Source organism: Rhinichthys klamathensis, unplaced genomic scaffold (assembly GCF_029890125.1).
Source record: "Rhinichthys klamathensis goyatoka isolate OS25496 unplaced genomic scaffold, OSU_Roscu_1.1 h1tg000369l_1, whole genome shotgun sequence".
NCBI lineage: Eukaryota > Metazoa > Chordata > Actinopteri > Cypriniformes > Leuciscidae > Rhinichthys > Rhinichthys klamathensis.
In genome coordinates, this window is record NW_026606877.1 from 42,392 (window position 1) to 63,050 (window position 20,659).

At 43.1% G+C, this 20,659-nt stretch overlaps 3 protein-coding genes across 3 annotated transcripts; 2 read left to right on the forward strand and 1 right to left on the reverse strand.

Moving 5' to 3' along the window:
• The first annotated feature begins 665 nt into the window (after window positions 1-665).
• lysmd3 (LysM, putative peptidoglycan-binding, domain containing 3) lies at window positions 666-9,525 on the forward strand. Its single transcript, XM_056233388.1, has 3 exons — window positions 666-814; window positions 1,658-1,930; window positions 8,484-9,525. Exons 2-3 carry the CDS (start codon window positions 1,664-1,666, stop codon window positions 9,135-9,137), a joined length of 921 nt encoding a protein of 306 aa, XP_056089363.1. The 5' UTR covers window positions 666-814; window positions 1,658-1,663; the 3' UTR covers window positions 9,138-9,525.
• Window positions 9,526-9,746: 221 nt separating this feature from the next.
• polr3g (polymerase (RNA) III (DNA directed) polypeptide G) lies at window positions 9,747-12,018 on the reverse strand. Its single transcript, XM_056233389.1, has 7 exons — window positions 11,893-12,018; window positions 11,587-11,716; window positions 11,185-11,253; window positions 11,053-11,112; window positions 10,915-10,973; window positions 10,662-10,790; window positions 9,747-10,062 (listed from the first exon to the last, which is right to left on the reverse strand). The coding sequence occupies exons 1-7, from the start codon at window positions 12,001-12,003 to the stop codon at window positions 9,976-9,978; spliced, it is 645 nt and encodes a 214-aa protein (XP_056089364.1). The 5' UTR covers window positions 12,004-12,018; the 3' UTR covers window positions 9,747-9,975.
• Window positions 12,019-12,630: 612 nt separating this feature from the next.
• Window positions 12,631-15,447, forward strand: mblac2 (metallo-beta-lactamase domain containing 2). The gene is made up of 2 exons (XM_056233393.1): window positions 12,631-13,202; window positions 14,987-15,447. The coding sequence occupies exons 1-2, from the start codon at window positions 12,761-12,763 to the stop codon at window positions 15,370-15,372; spliced, it is 828 nt and encodes a 275-aa protein (XP_056089368.1). The 5' UTR covers window positions 12,631-12,760; the 3' UTR covers window positions 15,373-15,447.
• Window positions 15,448-20,659: the final 5,212 nt, after the last annotated feature.

A 20,659-nucleotide genomic window follows, 5' to 3' on the forward strand; every position in this document is an offset into this window, starting at 1 on the left:
CTCCATCGCACTATTGGTTATGGCCGGATATGATTGGTTCGTTGGATAAATCCAACCTCTTGTTTTCGTGCGCATTCTCGAATCGGCCTGAATGAAGACAATGATGTCGTTAATGGGAAGACTAATTAAAAAGTAAGTAAACAACTCAGCCAACCCTAGATATCACCACTTTATGTCACATTAAAATTTAACTTGAAATAGCCTGAAAACATAATGACTGTGGGTTTTCTTTTTTAGTGAGAAATCAGTTTGGGGAAATTAAAGGTAGGCCTAGCCTACATTTTTGTGTCTGTGACCAACCTACAAGCGATGAAAATAAGTTGACTATATTGTTTAAATTGTTACTGCCTTTAGTTATTATTTTGGAACAAATGTAAAAACACTCACGTGATGAAATTTATACTTGGTTTTATATTAAAAAAAGCATTAGGCCTAGTTTGTGTAAAATACAAAATAGAATTGTAATAAGGTCTCTATTTCTATGTAATGTTTATTTAAACAGAAATAATAAGTGTAACAGGGACATAAACTCACATTTGATACATAAAATTGAGAACTTTGCCTCCTCATTTTAAAACACGACTGCACACATGGAAAATAGATCGATGATAACAACAAACCTTCTGAACTGTTGATGATGTAATCGGGACATGGAGAGATGTCGATGATGTCAGTGCGTGCGTGCTCACGCTGCCTCAGTGTTGACGTGGCGTCTCTGTCTCCAGTAATCTAGCAGCAGAAGTAATGAGGCTCATAGAGGAAACTGGAGAATGGCCTAATCACTAAAGTCAAGTGGACCATACTCGTTTCTCAGGTAAACCTCAGCAAAATGATAAACAGAAGCTTTAATTAGCGCTGTAGTTTTATTATCTGAAATCTGGCTAGATAGTAAATCACCGTTTGTTGATGTAAAGTTTGGTTAGCATCAATAGCACGAGATTATCGACCCTGTTTACTAATGAGGATTTCAAGATATTACATATTATTAACGTAGTGATATATGCTTACAGGAACTGCTATATTATTCTGTATTCCAATAGATTATTTTCCAGACGGCGATATTGTAGTTGGTGTTTTGCGTAGCATTGGCTAAACTATGCTAACTGAGCTACTTAGCATCTACGTGTATACTATAAACCTTATTAAGTGGCTTTATTCGATAAACAACCATTTAGCGTTTATTTAATGTGAATAAACGCTGTTTGGCCAGGTGTCATTGTTTGTGTCTTGAATAAAATTGGTCTTGTCTTGTGAAGTCACGTTTACATGCTAAAAGATGTGTAGCTGCTAGTTAGCTAGTTACCTGCGCGTGCCAGGCCACGTAAGAAATACAGTTCACAGGAGACAGTTAATATTTATGCACTTTCAAGACTAGGAAAAGCCTAAAATAGCTGGTCAACATCGGCCAAGGGTGAATTTTTAACTTTTCAGCAGTGTTAGCTGTTGTACATGGCACAGCACATTTTTTGTGCTTACAGTAATCTACTAGATATCCACCCATATCTAAATTGCCCACACATCAATTATCTTTTTTTTATTGTTATCTGCCACAGTAAAGGGAATACAATGACCTCATAAGCATCAAACAGAGAGTACATTTTGTGATGCACACACCTGTTCAACAATAACATTCATTATCCTTTTGTTCTTTTCACAGTGAAAAATGACTGGAAGGAACCAGCACAATGGCTTTCAGTTTGCAACCACAGTGCAGCCACCCACGAGTGGTTACATGTCCGCTTTTGGGAACAACTCAGAGACTGAATACTCGGAGGAGGATGGAGAGACTTTTGAGCTGCGTTCCAGAGGCAGGGATAGGCATCGCAGGCACAGCTCATCTACAGATCGCAAGGACGATATTGTATACTTGATAAGGGACATAAAAGAGGGAGATACGCTGATCAGTATTTCTCTGCAATATTTCTGTACTGTAAGTCAGGGTTTCCTTGTGCCCTTACTTTTTTTTTCTTTCAGTATGTTTATAGTAAGGTCACCATTATGATCAAAATCATAGAAATATAATACGTTCCATTTTACTTTCGTATTATTATACGTTTCTGTTCTCTTTCATAGGTTCACTCAACGCTGCGGAAAGCGCAGTGGGATATCCTCTGGATGTGCCGATTGTCTGAAGCCCTATAGAATCACGCCAATCCATTGGCTGATGGCGCTCGCGCAAAGCTGGCTCCGCCCCGACGCTCTTACGTCGTAGCATGATGTACGCGCGCGCGCCATCTTCTCCTCAGATTTCTCTGCCTTCACGAAGCGGTCACATCTCGCCCTTCGTGCGGTTTTTCTGAGCCCGAATTCTTCAATTCAACTTCAGCTTTCGTCTCGACACTTCAGCGACTGGTATAAGTGGAACTCTGTTCTCCTTACAGTGAAGTGTCATGGATTATCGACGCTGCTCTCCGCCATGCGTTCGTTTCATCTCGAACGACGACCCTCACAGTAAGTGTGTTAAATGTATGGGTTTTTCGCATGCGCGTGAGGCTGTATTAGGATTGTCGAAATGTAAATTTTGTGACAATCTCCTTCTCAAAACCCTCCGCTCTAGACTCGCGGTTTTTGAGAAGGAGACATTCGTTTCCCCCCGTCGCGCTCCCGAGACTGCTGAGGCCTCTCGTGGATCCGCGGCCTGGGGTTCGGATGTTGAGCTCGAGGATATTGAGTATGAGCAGACGGGCCTCGCCCTTTCTCTCCCTCCCTCTCCCGAGCACGCACGCGGCGCGGTTGAATTCGCGCATGATTATTTATGTCCCAGCCCGGGAGCCCGCGAATCGGTTTCTTTCGGTCTGGATGACGTTATTTACACTGCAGCCTCCGACTCCGAGGATTTCGGGCCTGCTCTGGCTGATGACGTTATCCCGCCTAGCGGCCAGGACGCGCGGCCTACTCCGGCCTACACTGAGCTTATTGAGGTGCTGTCGCGCGCTACAGAGAAGCTCTCTATTGACTGGCCTGATGAGCCCCGCGAGTCTCAATCGTCCAAACTCGACGAGAGGTTCCTACGTGGCCCTAATTCTAGGCCAGAACGAAGAAAGCTGCCCTTTTTCAGCGATCTGCATCACGAGATCTCCAGATCCTGGAAGCAGCCATTCTCCGCACGCCTAACTAATGCGGCAGCCGCTGACTTCACCAACCTTGTTGGTTTTGTGGAGCAGGGTTATTCCGCTATTCCAGCGGTCGAGGACACGCTGGCTAACCACCTCGCCCCGTCGTCTGCACCGTCTTGGAAGGCGCGTCCCCTTCTTCCTTCCAAGGCTTGTAGGACTACTTCCTCCCTTATTGGGAAGTCTTACATGGCGGCTGGTCAGGCAGGCATGGCCCTGCATACCATGGCCATCCTTCAAGCCTACCAAGCGGACGTCTTGAAGGACATGGATGAAGGAGAGGGACTGACGCCCGAAGCTGTCAAAGAGCTTCGCAAAGCCACAGATCTGGCCCTAAGAGCCACCAAGCACACTGCTCGGGCTGTAGGTCGCTCTATGGCGGGCTCGGTTGCTGCAGAGCGCCACCTCTGGTTGAATCTCACGGAGATCCGAGACAAGGATAAGAGTTTCCTCCTGGATGCCCCTATCTCCCACTCAGGTCTTTTCGGGGAGGCGGTCAACACGGTGGTTGACAAGTTCCGCGCCGCTAAGTCTCAGTCGGCCGCGTTCAGGCAGTTTATGCCCAGGAGGGTCAGAGGGCCCAGTGACTCCAACCCTCCCCCTTCTCAAACCCGAGAACGCTCTGCTCATAGGGCTGAGTTCCCTACTAGCAGGAGTGACCCGGCTCGCCACCCACCAACTACTGTCTGGGGAGCCCGAGGTCGTCCATTTCCTCGCCAGCGCCCTCACAAGCGCCTTCAGCTGAAGCGGTCCAACAAATCGGCCGCTCCAGCCTCCTCGAGCCGTTCCTGACCCGCAGGGCAGGAAGAGGAGAGCCTCATCAGATCTACGAGGTTGGGACAGACCGCGCAAGCGTTTCTGCCCTCCTCCAGCCGGCTCTCCTCATCCAACCCTGTCACCTTCGCCACCCAGCGTGTTTCGAAGTGCAGGTCCTGTTTCACTCTCTTCACCCAGTCCGGCGCAGGAGGAAGGAGACGCATCTTGCTTTCTCCCCTCGCTCCCGGTGCACGTTACACCCGCCAATCGCTTCCTCAGAGGCACAGTTCTTTTTCCTCTGGAGCAGGCGGACCCAGTTACTTCTATCCAGGTGGTGGTACCCCCCAATACGTGTCAGGACGCCAAGCGCTCTCCTCCACGGTCAACCGCGCCTCCCCATGGAAACCAGCGCGACACCCTACCTCAGGTATGTCCCTTGCACTGCAACACTCCTCTGCCTCTATCACATTTCGTTCAAGAATGGGAGCGTTTACCAGGGGTATCGCCTTGGATCCTTCGCACAGTTCGGCTCGGCTACACGCTTCAGTTTTGTCGCAACCCCCCCTGCTTCAACGGGGTCTTTCCTACTGTAGTCGACAGCGCCGCTCAGGCTTCTGTACTACAGCAGGAGATTTCATCCCTTCTGCTGAAGGGGGCGATAGAAGAGATTCCTTCGGGGGAAGTCGAACAGGGCTTCTACAGCCGTTACTTCCTGGTCCCGAAGAAGGGGGGCGGCCTGCGGCCGATACTAGATCTTCGCCGGTTGAATTTCTCTCTTTACAAAGGAAAATTCAAAATGTTGACGCTGAAGGCCATCATATCTCATATCCGGCGGGGGGACTGGTTCGTGACGGTAGACCTCAAGGATGCTTATTTCCACATCCAGGTCGTACGGCGACACAGGAAGTTCCTCAGGTTCGCCTTTGGAGGGAAAGCGTACCAGTACAGGGTCCTCCCCTTTGGCCTCGCTCTAGCGCCAAGGACGTTCACAAAGTGTATGGATGCTGCTCTGGCCCCGCTGCGGCTCCAGGGCATCCATATACTCAACTACCTGGACGATTGGCTCCTTTTAGCCCACTCCAGAGAGTTGGTGACTCACCACAGGGACATTGTCCTCCGTCATATTCAGTCTCTCGGTTTGAGGCTGAATACGGAGAAGAGCGTTCTTACTCCAGCTCAGAACACGGTTTTCTTGGGGGTATGCATGGACTCCGTTCTTATGCAGGCCCGTTTGGCTCCTGCACGGATTTCCAGTCTGGTGACATGTCTGTCCCGTTTCGCACTAGGCCAGCATGTTTCCGTGAGCACCTGCCGCAGACTTCTGGGCCTTATGGCCGCGGCCTCCCCTGTGCTACCTCTGGGGCTGCTCCACATGAGACCTTTTCTGTGGTGGATGAAGCTCTCAGGGGCTCGGCCCACGGGGCCAGCCTTTCGCCTATTGAAGGTGTCGCGCAGTTGCTTTCGCGCCCTGTCAATCTGGCGGGACCCCCTCTTCCTTCAGAAAGGAGTCGGTATGGGTGCGGTATTCCGTCGCCAGATGGTTACGACGGATGCCTCTCTGACCGGCTGGGGAGCGGTTTTCGAGGGCAGGCCAGCGTGTGGGGTTTGGACTGGCGAGACCCTCTCGTGGCACATAAACAGCTTGGAGCTGAGGGCTGTCTTCCTGGCTCTTTGCCACTTTCTCCCTTTCCTCGAAGGACACCATGTCATTGTCAGAACGGACAATATGGCAGTAGTGTCCCATGTAAACAGACAGGGGGGTTCACGATCGCGTACCCTAGACAGGCATGCGCGTCACCTTCTCCTGTGGTCCCAGGACAAGTTCCTCTCTCTGAGAGCAGTTCATGTCCCAGGGATTCTGAACCTCGCAGCAGATTCTCTGTCGAGGCAGAAGCTCAGGTCTGGGGAATGGATGTTGAACCGCCAGTCGGTGGCCCTGATCTGGGAGGTGTTCGGAAAAGCGGAAGTGGACCTCTTTGCATCTCAGGAGTCGTCCCAATGCCCGCTTTGGTTCTCTCTGAGCCCTCCAGCTCCATTGGGGATAGATGCGTTCGCCCACCCTTGGCCGATGCAGAAACTCTATGCCTTCCCGCCCATCAAGCTGATCCAGGCGGTTCTGTCCAGAGTGAGGGAGAGCGGAGTCCGCCTCCTTCTGGTAGCCCCATTCTGGCCGTCCCAGCCATGGTTTTCGGAGCTGATCCCTCTGTTGGAATCCTCCCCCTGGGAGATACCGGTCAGGGAGGACCTGCTTTCCCAGCTTCAGGGCAGGATATGGCATCCTCGCCCCGACATTTGGAAGCTGTACGTTTGGCCTATCAGAGGCCGTTAGCTTTAAGCTTTGATCTCCCAACCGACGTTCAGGAGACTATTGCGAATGCTAGAGCCCCTTCGACGAGGAGGCTATATTCCTCCAAGTGGAGGGTGTTCGAGGCGTGGTGCTTAGCACATGATAGGAACCCAGTTAGCTGCCCAGTAGGCTCAGTGCTGGAATTCCTGCAGGAAAAGTTTGCTTCCGGAGCGGCCGCTACCACTCTCAGAGTGTATGTCGCAGCTATTGCTGCTCATAGAGAATCGGATGAGATTCCCTTGGGGAAACTGAGGTTAGTTTCGGCCTTCATGCGTGGGGTTAGGCGCCTGAAACCGGCTCGCCCCCCTAGTGTTCCCTCGTGGGACCTGTCAGTCGTCCTGGAGGGTTTGACAGAGGCTCCCTTCGAGCCCTTGGAGTCAGCTCCTGAGCGGATTCTGACTCTTAAGGTTGCTCTTTTGTTAGCTTTATCTTCACTGAAGCGGATAGGGGATTTGCAGGCTCTCTCTATTAGTGAGTCATGCTTGGACTTCGCTCCTGGCCTGGTTAGGGTTACCTTGAGGCCGAGGTCGGGGTATGTACCCAAGGTTCTTTCCACGGCGTTCCGCTCTCAGGTTGTTAACCTTAATGCTTTCCACCCTCCTCCTTTTGCCTCTGAGGAAGAAAGGAAACTTAACTTGCTCTGCCCGGTCCGTTCTTTGAAGTTGTATGTAGATCGCTCAAGCGGTTGGAGGAAATCAAACCAGCTCTTGGTATGTTTTGGTGCTGGCCGCCGCGGGCTTGCAGCATCAAAGCAGAGGATTTCCCACTGGGTAACGGACGCTATTTCGCTGGCTTATGAGGTGCGTGGTTTGCCTTCACCTCTTAGCATCAGAGCGCATTCCACCAGAAGTGTGGCTTCCTCTCAAGCTCTCTTTAGAGGGGCCCTCTTGGAAGACATTTGTGTGGCGGCAGGTTGGTCCTCTCCGCACACCTTTGTGAGGTTCTATAATTTGGATCTTGACATGACTCCAGGTTCCCAGGTTCTATCTGCTTGAACCTATCATGGTTGTTCTTATTTGGTCTGGTACCGGTTATGGCAGCGCTTAGCTTGGCGAGTTTGGTATTTCGTTCCCACTGCGCTTTCCGCAGCGTTGAGTGAACCTATGAAAGAGAACGTCTCTGGTTACTTACGTAACCTATGTTCTCTGAATAGGGAACGAGACGCTGCGTTCGCTGCCAAGCTCCTCGCGCTGCCGACAGTTTTTCTTTTCGGCAGAGAAATCTGAGGAGAAGATGGCGCGCGCGCGTACATCATGCTACGACGTAAGAGCGTCGGGGCGGAGCCAGCTTTGCGCGAGCGCCATCAGCCAATGGATTGGCGTGATTCTATAGGGCTTCAGACAATCGGCACATCCAGAGGATATCCCACTGCGCTTTCCGCAGCGTCTCGTTCCCTATTCAGAGAACATAGGTTACGTAAGTAACCAGAGACGTTTCTTATTGTGAACAATTCATCAGTTTCGTTTTTTAAGTTTTTTTTTTACCTCAATGTTTAATCAACATGTCATAACTGGACACACTTCTCTCTCTTAATATGTATGCCTGACTTCTCTAATTATTTAGTTCGCTTAAACCCTCCCTCTGCAAGTTTCGCTTTAATTTTCCTACACTTTTGCGACATCCACATTTTACAAGCTAACCAACAACCAGTGGATGTCCAAACCCTTTTCCAATAATCTGTTATACGTGTAAATGCTGTACGTCACAATCGGGGAAAAAGAAAATCTAATGAAGCTACTTCCGTTTCATCACGACTTTAATAACCATGTTGTAATGTCTATCTTAGGGTAATTAAGTGAATTAAAAAATATGTTTATTAAGAACCAGATAGACCAAAGTGAAAATGATTATTTTGAAATCAATAAGTCTGTTATTGGTACAGAAGCATGCTAAACTTATGTGTAACGTCTCAAAACAAAAACAATATTACATGATGCATGGTTCCTACTCTAAATTCTGATTGGATGAGTCACATTAGTAGCTAGTGTAAAATCTGTGTTTATGTCACACCTAATTACGCAAGTTGAATTCTGTATTAACGACACAAGTCATGACGCAGCTTTGCTACTGTAAACAAAACTCTGCTTCACATTACACCCCATAATAACGAGTTCTTCCTAATCTTATTTGGGACACATCCAGCTCTGGATTTTTACATTACTCCACGTTTCTTAGATGTTCTGACGTTTAAAAAAACGTAGTGCAGTTTTGCTTCCTAATAGCTGCCCAAATGCGCTTTACTGATTTTTTTTCTTGTTCGTTCTCAGGTTGCAGACATAAAGCGGGCCAACAATCTTCTAACTGAGCAGGACTTTTTTGCGCTGCGGTCCATAAGGATCCCTGTGAGAAAGTTCAGCTCATTCACAGAAACTCACGCCACCGCTCCCCACAAAAGCAGCTCACCCTGCAGCACTCGCAGAATCACAGAAATACAGATTTCTGGAGCTCCCTTGGACTCTTCATCCTCTTCCTCATCTGTGGACAGCGTGGAGTGCTTCCTGCAGGAGAAGGACAAGGACATTCAACTTCTCGTCAAGTCATCTGCCCCTTCCAGGAACAGCCTGAACGAGGTGGTGTCCTCACTGGAGCAGCCGCTGTTGGGAGACCCCGAGCGCAGACCGGCCCATAAGAAAGACCCGTACTATGGGGCTGACTGGGGAATGAGATGGTGGACCGCAGTGGCCATCATGTTGGTCGTGGGCATTATTACACCTGTTTTTTACCTGTTGTACTATGAAGTTTTGATGAAAGCAGATGTAAGCCACCACACTACCATAGACTCTATCAGGCCTGGACCAACACAGCCAGCCGTCGCTGAGCTTCTTGGGTTACCACGGGCCAATGCTGCCTCTCACCAAGACTCTCACCTACAGCCTGCTATTGAACAGCAACATTTTGTGAAGCACAAAAAGGAAACGTAAAGGAGCACAGATCACCAGGGAATTAATTTGGAGGCATTTATGGATGGTATAAGCGAAACCACATTTTAAAAATGAAGTTGAACTGAAACGTGAAAGGATCAAGTAATCAAGAAATGATTCCAATCCTATCAGCATATTTCCTTGATGCATTTTGCACAGTTAAATGCTGGTTTTGTTGTTTGTCTGTCACTCATGAGCCAGTGTATAGCTCTGTACCTCTATAAGCTCGTTTGCCTTGACGGCAAACATGATACATTAAGACATTTGCTGCCACTGTCTGGTTGTCAGGGAAATAAACACATTAATTTATTTTAGGAAGTGTAGAATCCAGATTCAGTATTGCAACTGATGGTAATCAAGTTGCTGGTTTTAATTTTTAAACTTGCTTGTAAAGAAAAACAAAACTTAAAATGGAACCATATGACTTCCTGGTTTACTTCTAGCAAGAGCACAGGGATGATTTGTAAAATATTCTCGCATGTGCTCAATTCCATTCAAGTAGCAGAGATGTAAACATTTCTATGAAACATGGAGTTCAGTGATTGACTTTTGAACAGTATATGTGCCTTCATCCTGTAGAAGATGCAGGTTGAAAATAAAGGAATTCTATTTTAGTATCTAAATCTCCTAATTATTTTTTGGATTTTTATATGATCAATATTTGGCTTAATACCAGTTTAGTAATTTATATAACTCAGTGAATCTAATTTTTATAACTATAAAACACTGCTCTTGGAAGACATGAAGTGTAACCAAATTTGTGCTTCTATATGTATTGACACACTTTAGTTATCTTGTATGATAGACTTTTTTTAATGAGTGATATCTTTTTTTATTGCTAGTAAGTGGCTTCATCCATGTTGTCATCACTTCCTCCCCCGTATTCATCACCGTCTTCAAAGTAGTTTGATATGTAGTCGTTTTCCTGTGAAAAAGTCAGATCATGCTTTTACTACTCTGGAATTTAGTTGAACATTCATTATTGATTATTCAAACATGAACATTATGTAGTAACAGTAGCACCTAAATCGTTTTCTCAGTAACTGAAACCATGTTAGATCTATCCAGCAGGCACTTGGGTGCTCACTTTACTGTTGATGACATGTTTTAGGTGAAATGCATGCAGCCATAAGCTCCATCAACAGCATCTATAGAATGTTGCTGATTACCACAGAATGAAAAGTAAACAACTATATGGTTGCATAGGAGGACACACATATTAACAAATACATTAAAAAAAGTGCACAGAGTTTTTTATTTTTTAGAACTGTTTTATTTTACAAACTGATGGACAAGACAAAGAAAAAAATCCATGCACAAAGAAATTTTCCATTTAAAAAGCAGATAGCTTTGCATGGACACATTTGGTAGTGATTATATCTCACACTCTCATTCTTAAGCAATATTTTAGTGTTAAAGTTACACTGAAGTTTAAATTAATAATTCTTTTTTCTGTGGTAATGAACAACATGCTACAGATGCTGTCGATGAAGATTTATTTAACCAAGAATATTGATCTTTTACCTCTTCAAGCTCTTCGTCGTCATATTCTCCTTCAATTTCTTCTTCCTCCTCCTCTTCCTCACCCTCTTTCTTCTTTACCTTCTCCTCACTCTCCTCATCTGATTTGACATCCCCCTTCTTCTCAAGTTCCTGAAAAACAAGCACAAGTGAAACAACAGCTTAATCCAAATATACTGTATATGTTTGCGGCGAACCAAGATAGAAAACGTGAATAGTGCAGCAGTTTATTGTGATGAATATAGCTTCAACTCACATCCAGTTTACTCAGCATTTCCTTCTTGTCCTTGCTTGAGATCTTTGTGAATTTCTTATCTGTACATATTCAAGTTGTTTATAGGTCATCCAAAAATTGCAGTTTGTTTAAAGAGGGATTTGCATTTCTTGAAATTACCTATTTTCTTCTTAATTATCTTCTTCTGTGGCTTCAGCTCTTTCGGAAGACTGTTCCAATCTACAAATCAAGCCTATAATTTATCTGAAATCAGCCAATTTAAATTGTAATCGTACGCAATTCTTGCAATACCTGGTGTCCAATCGCCAGCTTCAATTTTTTTTATTTCTTTTGTGTATTTTTCCTTGTACCTCTCCACATCTGTGAATTATACTGGTGAGCAGAGCACACTGGCAAACACTTTAAAACAGTAGATACAATTAATTTAACCTCTAAACATTTCTTACTTGAATTAACATGGTTAAAATAATGTAAATAATAACATTCAAGGTTAAAATATCCCTAATCAGTTATAGTATTTCACTTAAACATGTTACATATATTTAATATCTTAAGGTCAGTGATAGCCTGTATTGATATTGCCCCCAGTGCTCATCTACTTTTACAATATGATTATCTTAGAAATCATAAGACACCTAGTAGGAAGCATTAGGTATTATATGTTACTAAAATTAAATAAAGGCTACCACTCACCTCCCTTTCCTGTGTGGGGTTTTATGTTAAAAGGGAGGTCTTTCATTCGTCCTCTCATCTCTTGTTTCAATGCTCTCATATAGTCTTCATCTTCCCCAGCTTTCAAAGGCCCTGGTTTATATTCAATTTGCTGTAAAAGATACAATAATGTAATAGGTAGTGTAATGCATGTCTCTAAAACAACTACAAAAAAGCAAAAGGCAGGACTTTCTGGATAATGTTCTAATCTTACTGAAGCACATTTTAAAGTTCAGTGGAAAACAATATCCATTTAAGAAGAAAACAAAAAGTTTCAGAATAACTCACTGGGAAGAGTGGAGTCGGCCCTTTCTGGGTTTCAGGCATGGACCCTCTGGTGAGGCCCAGAGCCTCAACGTTGAAGCTGAATGCTGCTATTCCTCTGCCCTTTCCTGCCATTCTGGTCAGTCAAATATTCCTAAAAAAAAGTTTGGATGAACGAAACAATTTAATAATTGACAAATTAATAATAATTTTGACATTGTTGTTGTTTTTTAAGAGGGGGGGGGTTAGGTCACGATAGGTCACGTGATGGTGTTCGGCTTCAATGACGTAAAGTTAAAACGCCTGAGGAAGATTATCTTTTAAAAACTTAAAAATCAGTCTGTTTATTACACAAAGCTATCATATGACTTCAGAAAAATTGGAATATTATCGTACAGGACTTTTTTTTTTTTTTGTACTGCATATAAATGAGGATCCACTTTAATTGTTTGGACCATAGACAGGTTTGGACAGGTGCTTCCCGCAAGAAATAAAAACAGCAATGTTGAAACAGCATGTGGGTGAGTAAATGATAACAATGCACTATTTCCAAAACTGCACCACTGGTTCGGGCGGTCGCATTGCAGGAGGGCAATTGCTTACCTTGTTCAGCATTTAGACGAATATAAATGAGTATCTGAAGGCAATTAAAGTGCACTTGCTTTATATTAATGAATATGCATTATTTGGGTGGTGCCTATTTCCGCATTGACCAATAGTATTCCGACTCTCTAGCGCGTCATATCTTTACGCTCGGTGACGTGCTGCTCTTGCGGAACAGGGTGTCAGCGTCTTTTCTGCGGCTGGAGCAGCTAGATTTAAACCAAAATTATAGGTTAACAATCATACATTTATCCTCATATGCAATAATAACCTCTTGAATGTATTGGGGATGTCTGTGACTGACTGGTACGCGCATAAGTCGCTGGAAAATGGCGTGTTTTGGATCCAGGAGCGTTTTTATGAATCGGGGAACAGGGCGAATATCTGGCTCATACGCGGGTCCCATCAGGACGTCGTCATAGATACCGGACTGGGTTTACGGAGTCTGCCTGAATACATCTACAGTAAAGGGCTGCTCGGGGACGATTCGAAGCGCAAGAACCCCCTGTTAGCCATCGGCACGCATGTGCATTTTGATCATTCGGGCGGGCTGCATCAGTTTCAACAGGTGGGCGTGCACAAGGCGGAGGTGGATGCCCTGGCTAACGGTGACAACTTTGAGACCGTGACATGGTTATCTGACCGCGAGATCGTGGAGGATCCAGCGCCTGGATGGCGAGCAAGACAGTATAGAGTGACGGCTGTTACGCCAACCCATATATTACAAGAAGGTGGGGTATTATACTGTTGTGCCAAATTGCCGTTATGTCTGTATGTCTGTCTCTCTCTCTCTCTCTCTCTCTCTCTCTCTCTCTCTCTCTCTCTCTCTCTCTCTCTCTCTCTCTCTCTCTCTCTCTCTCTCTCTGCATTATTTAGCTAATTTTGGTTCATGCCTAATCTACTCCAAAAACAGTAGTAAAATGCACTGCATTGCATGACTTCATTCTGGGCAACCTTGCCTAATATCTTTGAAGAGATAGAGAAAGATCGAAACAAATCAGATCGTGTTCACCAGAGACATGTCAGTGGTTAGTGAAAACCAAGCTCACTGTCTAATGTGGCTTTATAATTTCCCTGATGGTGGAGATACACCATTATAGTGGACCATTGGCAGAAACCCAGCAGAATCAGAGTAAAGTTCTGAGTAAACCACACATGATTGATATGAGCTCCCCCATTATTCTCAGTGAATGGACTAGTATATGCAGTGAGTTGCACTGCATATGAAATGAAGATATGTTTTTCAGTGAACAAATTATTCTTTCACCTCACAAGTATATCTTCAGATGTGGAGGTGACATATACTTTAACCTAGAGTCCGGGTTCCCATGGTCCTGGAAAAACCTTTAAAAGGTGTGATTTCCAGGCCTCTGAAAATCACGGAAAATGTAGTCAGTATTGCATTGAATCGTATGCATCTTATTTATTTATTTAATAGTGATTTTTTTGCTGCATAAATAAGCTTTCTATTGATCTATGGTTTGTTAGGATATGACAATATTTGGCCGAGATACAACTATTGAAAATCTGGAATCTGAGGGTGCAAAAAAATCGAAACATTGAGAAAATCCCCTTTAAAGTTGGAGATGGTCCTCACCGCAGAACACTAAATCAGGGGGAGGAGTTGGATCCAGATCCAACTCCTCCCACCTTACATACCTAAACCTACCAATCTCCACCCCCTGATCCCTACCCCACCCCTAATCCTACCAATCTCCACCCTTTACTCCACCCCCTGGATCTCGTGCACTGCAATGAGGTGCTACTGTAAAGTTGTCCATTTGTGTTCGCGATTGTGCTGCATTCACTCACAAAAATAAATATTTTTATATATTTATGGTAGGAAATTTATAAAATATCTTCATGGAACATGATCTTTACTTAATGATTTTTGGCATAAAGAAAAATCGATAATTTTGACCCATACAATGTATTGTTGGCTATTGCCACAAATATACCCGTGCGACTTGTGACTGGTTTTGTGATCCAGGGTCACAAATATAGTCAGCTGGAAATATTTAATCAGTTAGAAATTGCTCTTTGTGAGTCCATAATTACTAAAAATGTATAATTATCCAGTAATTGACTGTAAAAGTAATGAAAAGTCAGTACAGAAAAGTTGTGTGAATCCTGAATTATTTATGATAAACAGACCATGTGCCTTTAACCCTTTTTTATGTTTGTGGATGTTTAGAAGCATACCTTATTCAGATATGTCACTGTGTGTTAGTATATCCAATAGACACAGATATTTGCTCTAAAACTTGTGTAAGGGTATTATTAAATCCTTTTAACTAAAATGTATTTTCTGCCTGGACCAGGATATCTCAGCTGTAGTAATAATAAACTAAAGCTTACTTATCCATAACGTATATGTTACATAAATCCCTCTCTTTTTCATAACTTGTGCATCAATCGATACAGCTTCTGCTGTGTCAGTGCTGCAATGCAGTGACAATATCCAGTTCCCACATTCCACATTTCCTTCCTTTATTCCTTATCCTTGTGTTCCCAGGCGACGTTATCAACCTTGGGGACCGGCAACTTTCTGTTCTCCACATGCCGGGCCATTCCAGAGGAAGCATTTGTCTCCATGACAAGGAGAACAAGATGCTGTTCAGTGGAGACGTGGTCTATGATGGTTCCATGATTGATTGGCTTCCCTACAGCAGGATCAGCGACTACATCCGTAGCTGCGAAAGGCTGGTAGAGATGGTCGATAAAGATGAGATTGACCTGGTCATGCCTGGCCATTTTAACACTTTCGGGAGCAAACGGCTACACCGGTTAGCCTCCAACTACATGGCTAGTGCCGGCGCCTGCCACAGAGCCTCCACCTGCGTGGTGAAGTCTATCGCCAGCCTGGCACTTCGAGCCTCCAACTCAAGAAGTGCCTGCTAATAGTTATGATTCAGACTACTATGCAACAACATATGTCATTGAAGACCTCAATATAGAGCATAGTGAAAACACTGAGTAATACAGTGTGCTAATGATATAGGTACAGTTTAATAATCGTATTTGTGTTGATCATGGTTCAAAATAATGAGGGAAATATGCTGCAAAATATCCATCAAAGCATCAAATAGAGCAGTCATTGTCATATTTTTAAAGGTGCTGTGTGTAATTTTCAACATTAAAATAGTTTCTTCTATAGCCCAGCTTAATATGTAAAGTCATCTATTAGACTATACTTAAAAAACACTAAAAGTGTTGATCACTGTTGATACATGGCATTTTTAGCAGCCCAATTCATAGTTTTCACTTTCAGTCATGTGACTGGTGTGGAGACCTGGAAGGCAAAACATCCATAGAATGCATTTCAGGCCTGTTAGTTTTCCATCTCAAAAAGAAAGAGAAAAAACAACAACAACATGTGAACAAAATGCAAGTTCTGGGAACTTATGATCAATGTAATGCTTCAGTCCCTAAAAATCACTAAAACCAGAGGGACATTCTAAAACGCTTAATGTGAAAAATACTTGGTGCCTACTTAAAAAGTGATTTGAAAGTGTTAAAAGGTCAAATTCAGTGTTCCCCTTGTTAATGGTGCATACTATATACAGGCGAGCAGATGAGCCCATAATATTATTGCAAAGCGTAAGCGTTATGATTTAGCGTATTCTTAAAACATTTCTATGGGAAACGCTTAATGAGAAACTGTGCATTGCATTTATATTCTGAGTTCATCTGCTAGCCTGTACATAGTATGTATCACCAATAAGGCATACACTGAATGTTGTCTTTTAATATCACTGTCTTACTACATTAGTACTTAGTGCAAACCTGGTAAAAATGACTGGTGAGCAATGGAGGAAAGCCTTGTTTTCCCTCCAGGTGTGCATTCCTATAAGTGTGTTATGCCACATGAAAACTAAGAATACAGCAGTGTTTCCCCTCCTCCCCTCACCCCAAACAAGTTAAACACAAGCTCCACCCCACACGACCAATGAAATTGGTCAGAAAAGGTCACACTTCATGGATTCAGTTCAGAGTTCAGTAAAATCATAGATGGATCTGATTGGGACAAACAGTAATGCTATCTATCAGGGTGTACTACCAATGCTATCAACCTTAATTTAAAGGGTTAGTTCACCCCAAAATGAAAATTCTGTCAGTAATTACTCACCCTCATGTTGTTCCAACCCTGTAAGACTTTCGTTCATCTTCGGAACACAAATTAAGATATTTTTGATTAAATCTGAGAGCTGGATCACTCCTCCATAGGCTTCTTAAGGGATTGAAACTGGCCGGTCCAAAAAACAAACAAAAATAACGACTTTATTCAACTATTAATTTCCTTCTCTGTGGGCCTCGAGATTTCACGTACTGCGCAACGCTTCTATGTTGTACGTCACACGCATCACACACATGACCAGCGTCGGCCTATAGTGAGCCTACGTGTGACGTACAACACAGAACCGTTGCACAGTTTCACTACGTGAAATCTCGAGGCCTACAGAAAAGGAAATGAATAGTTGAATAAAGTCTTTATTTTTGTTTGTTTTTTGCGCACAAAAAGTATTCTCGTCGCTTGATAAACTTAAGATTGAGCCACTAGTCACTTGGACTATTTTAACGATGTCTTTAACTTTTCTGGGCCGGCCAGTTTCAATCCCTTAAGAAGCCTATGGAGGAGTGATCCAGCTCTCAGATTTAATCAAAAATATCTTAATTTGTGTTCCGAAGATGAACGAAAGTCTTATGGGGTTGAAACAACATGAGGGTGAGCAATTACTGACAGAATTTTCATTTTGGGGTGAACTAACCTTTTAACAACGCAGATTACAAAATTACACACTGTACCTTTAATAAATAATTTCATTAACATTTGGTTTAATCGTGAGACTTGTCTACAGATGGTAGGTTTAAAGATCAAAAGGCACATTGTATCCAAGCTGATATGATTACACTTCCAATCACCAGTGATCTGATCGGTTTTAGGTCAATCATCTCTTAAGAGACAGCAATCTGTTTGCTAAATTGGGAGTTAAGGTGAATTAGTAGCATACTATTGACTTGTTCTCTATGGAAGTCTCTGCATGAGATATTGATGTAGCACTGCATGGATGGACGCAGCATCATTCTATTATTCTATAGGCTCAGAGTGGATTGTGTTGTGTTTTTGATCGAAGTGCATTGCTTGCAAACAAAATCATAATCTTTCAGCAGAATATTAGTCAGGAAAAATGACAGAAAGCCTTGACAGAAAGATGTCTGAACTGTGATTTTTGTTTGGTTTAGTTCCATAACACTGCCTCCATGTAAGTTATCTTTGCTGTGTGCTTATTTGCAAACTGCACAATAATTGTGATTTATTTGTATTAGTAATTTTGATATTGAAGCACAGAAGTCAGTGTGGGTAACAGACAGTAGTAGTTTGTGGTAAAAGGCCTTTTTCCCCTCTAAGTAAGTCACTGCCTTAGTTTAATCTGACATATGTTAGGCCCTCCTTTTTAGTATTCAAATGTGAAAATATCACGTTTTGTGAGTGTATGAAATGAGACGTTGGGGGAAATTATGAGAATGACTGACATCAAGTCCCTCATTTATGTTGCCAAACTATAATATGCTGCTTAACTATTTTAATGTAATTTTCATAACTGCTGAAATGTCATTTTCACTTAGTATCATAAGAAGGAGAGTAGAATGTGTTTGTGTGAATGTGATGGACATATGTATTATGAATCTAAAGTTGAAGTGAGCTTGCACAGTATATGTGCACTATGTTTCTGCTCATAAATCCCTTGAATCCAGGCAAAATGAGCAGAGCTATACATGCAACACTATTTTTAGTGCCTCTTGGGGAGTAAACAAATGAATACCTCGCAATGCCATGACAACAGCTGTTGTAAATAGCCAGGCACCTGTTTAACAATATACTCACTTTCAATCATGTATAGTTTGAGTCTCTGTGTTATTCTTCTCTTTCTGTGTTGCTTGATATTATTTAATTTATGCTTAAGTCATTTGTAGTTGTGCAATGTGTTAAGAGAGAATTTCACTGTAATATTAGTTAATTTTCCCATTTGAGCAAAAGTAGTCTGACCACAAGATGGAGACATTGACCCTGTTATGCCTGCATATTACTAGTCGCTTTGGAGATAGAGCGCTGAAGTAGTTGAGCATCAAACTGAGGTCAGTGCTATTTGGCAGCAAACCCTCCATTTTAAAATTCTCTAAATTTATAAGTTGGCACATCCTTCTTTTTAAAAACTTGACGTTTTCTCACATATCACTAAGTTAACCGCAAGCCTTATACCCTTAGGCTAGTAATGATGGATTGGATGTGACATTAATTTCCTTACAAATCTCTTGAAATATTTTTTGGGCCAAGTTTTGTCCTGACAGTGTGTCTTTTGAAATGCATACGTTTGGCAGTCATGGATCTGGTTGAAATTCCACAGTACTGTTTGACACCGCTTTCAGCCAGGATGAATTGATGGTTGTTGACAGGTGGCTAATTATATCCAGGGGACTATTTGTCTGACTTGACCTACAAGAGGTGGTTACTGTTATTTTTAAAGGTGATAGGGCTCAAATGAAATGATGAAGGAGGTTCCAGGAGAAAAGGGGAATCCAGGCTCTATTCACAAAGAAACTTGATTAGATTTTGGTCAGCCTACATGATGGACATGGAAGAAAAAAAAAACGGACCTACAAGTATTTTGTCCTTTTGGTTTGAGTCCTTTCTCATGCTAAAAGTATTTGAAGTTAGTCTGGATTTGCATGTATTTTTATTGTTTTTGAACTGAAAATCACATCAGGCTTCTTGAATGGTTTATGTACCCTGAACCTAGAAATTCATGAAAAAGTATTGACCAGAAAGTTAACAGTTGAAAATACCAAACCGAAACTGTAAACATGGGAAGGAAAACCCAAACAAATGCCACAGTGATTCTAGACGTCACTTACGAACCTACAATTGAACTATAATGCCATCTTGCATTAGTGAAAGTGATAGAGAGCCTGTAACTAACGTGCCAGATTTCGTCAACTTTTCTCTCCTCCCGCTGGCTGTTTTTCCCTCTAACCCCACTTCAGTAACAAGACATTGTATCCCGCAGGCAGCCAGACGGACATTTGATGCGTGGTCGCCGCTGGGGAAGCGTTGTTTGACATTCAGCTGCTCCCTACATTATCTGCTAATTGACAGCCCCTATCTGCCCTCCGGCGAGCCAAGATGACACGTGTGGGAAGGGCTGAGGTGAGGGGAGAATAGGGAAGTGCCAATCACCAGCAGATTATCAGAGCGAAAGGGTGGTAACAGAGCCTTAATATGACCTGGCTGCTGCAGGTTTTGTGGGTTAATGGTTGGTGGTGCAACAGCAGCAATGTGATGACCTCTTCCTCCAAAGTAATACACATACTCATTGAAACAATTGTGTTTTAGTCTTTCAGATCTATTATGGCCTTCTCATTCACATGTCTTTGAGGTCTAACAGACCGTGAGCTGTCCTATTTGTCAATTTAAAGACATGAAATGAAAAATCATCTATTTTCTAAATGCGTGCTGTTGATCTTACTGCGAACGGTTCGTCAATGCAAATGTTTTTTTTTTTTTTTTAAGATTCCAGGGAAACAATAGACTTCTCTCTGGTGACCTATCCCGGACTTTACCAATTATTTAAGGTGTGTCTCAATCAGCTCCCTAACTACCTGGGTCGTGAATCAGTATATCGTGTACATGAATTCGGGCACTGGTAAGGACAGTAAGGACCACTACACATTGGGACACTGATGAGTGATGACTATTTCTGGCAACATGACAACGTCCTCATTGTACAACCTCACTACTGGTATTTATGAACATCAAAAGAACTGATATCTTTCTGACATTATTTCTAAATGTTATTTAAAGTACATTATGATAAATAATTTATTATTTACATATACATGCAACATTTCAGCTGTAAATAAATGATAGGCTAAATGTTAGCTAGATTATGTTTATTACCTGTCTAGCGATGTACGTTTATGCAGAATTATAATTGAATAATGGTTTGTATTTTAAAAACCTCTATCGCGTGTCATTATGTGTAGTGAGTTGGCTTGCAGGATTTATGTTTTGCGCTTCAGAATTTCCATTAAGGGAACATAGTAAGCATCAATGCTCTCTGTTTTTAACGGGACTTTTTAGGGATCGAACGTTTCAGTGCACTGGTAGAATTTTGCGATTGAGACAGCC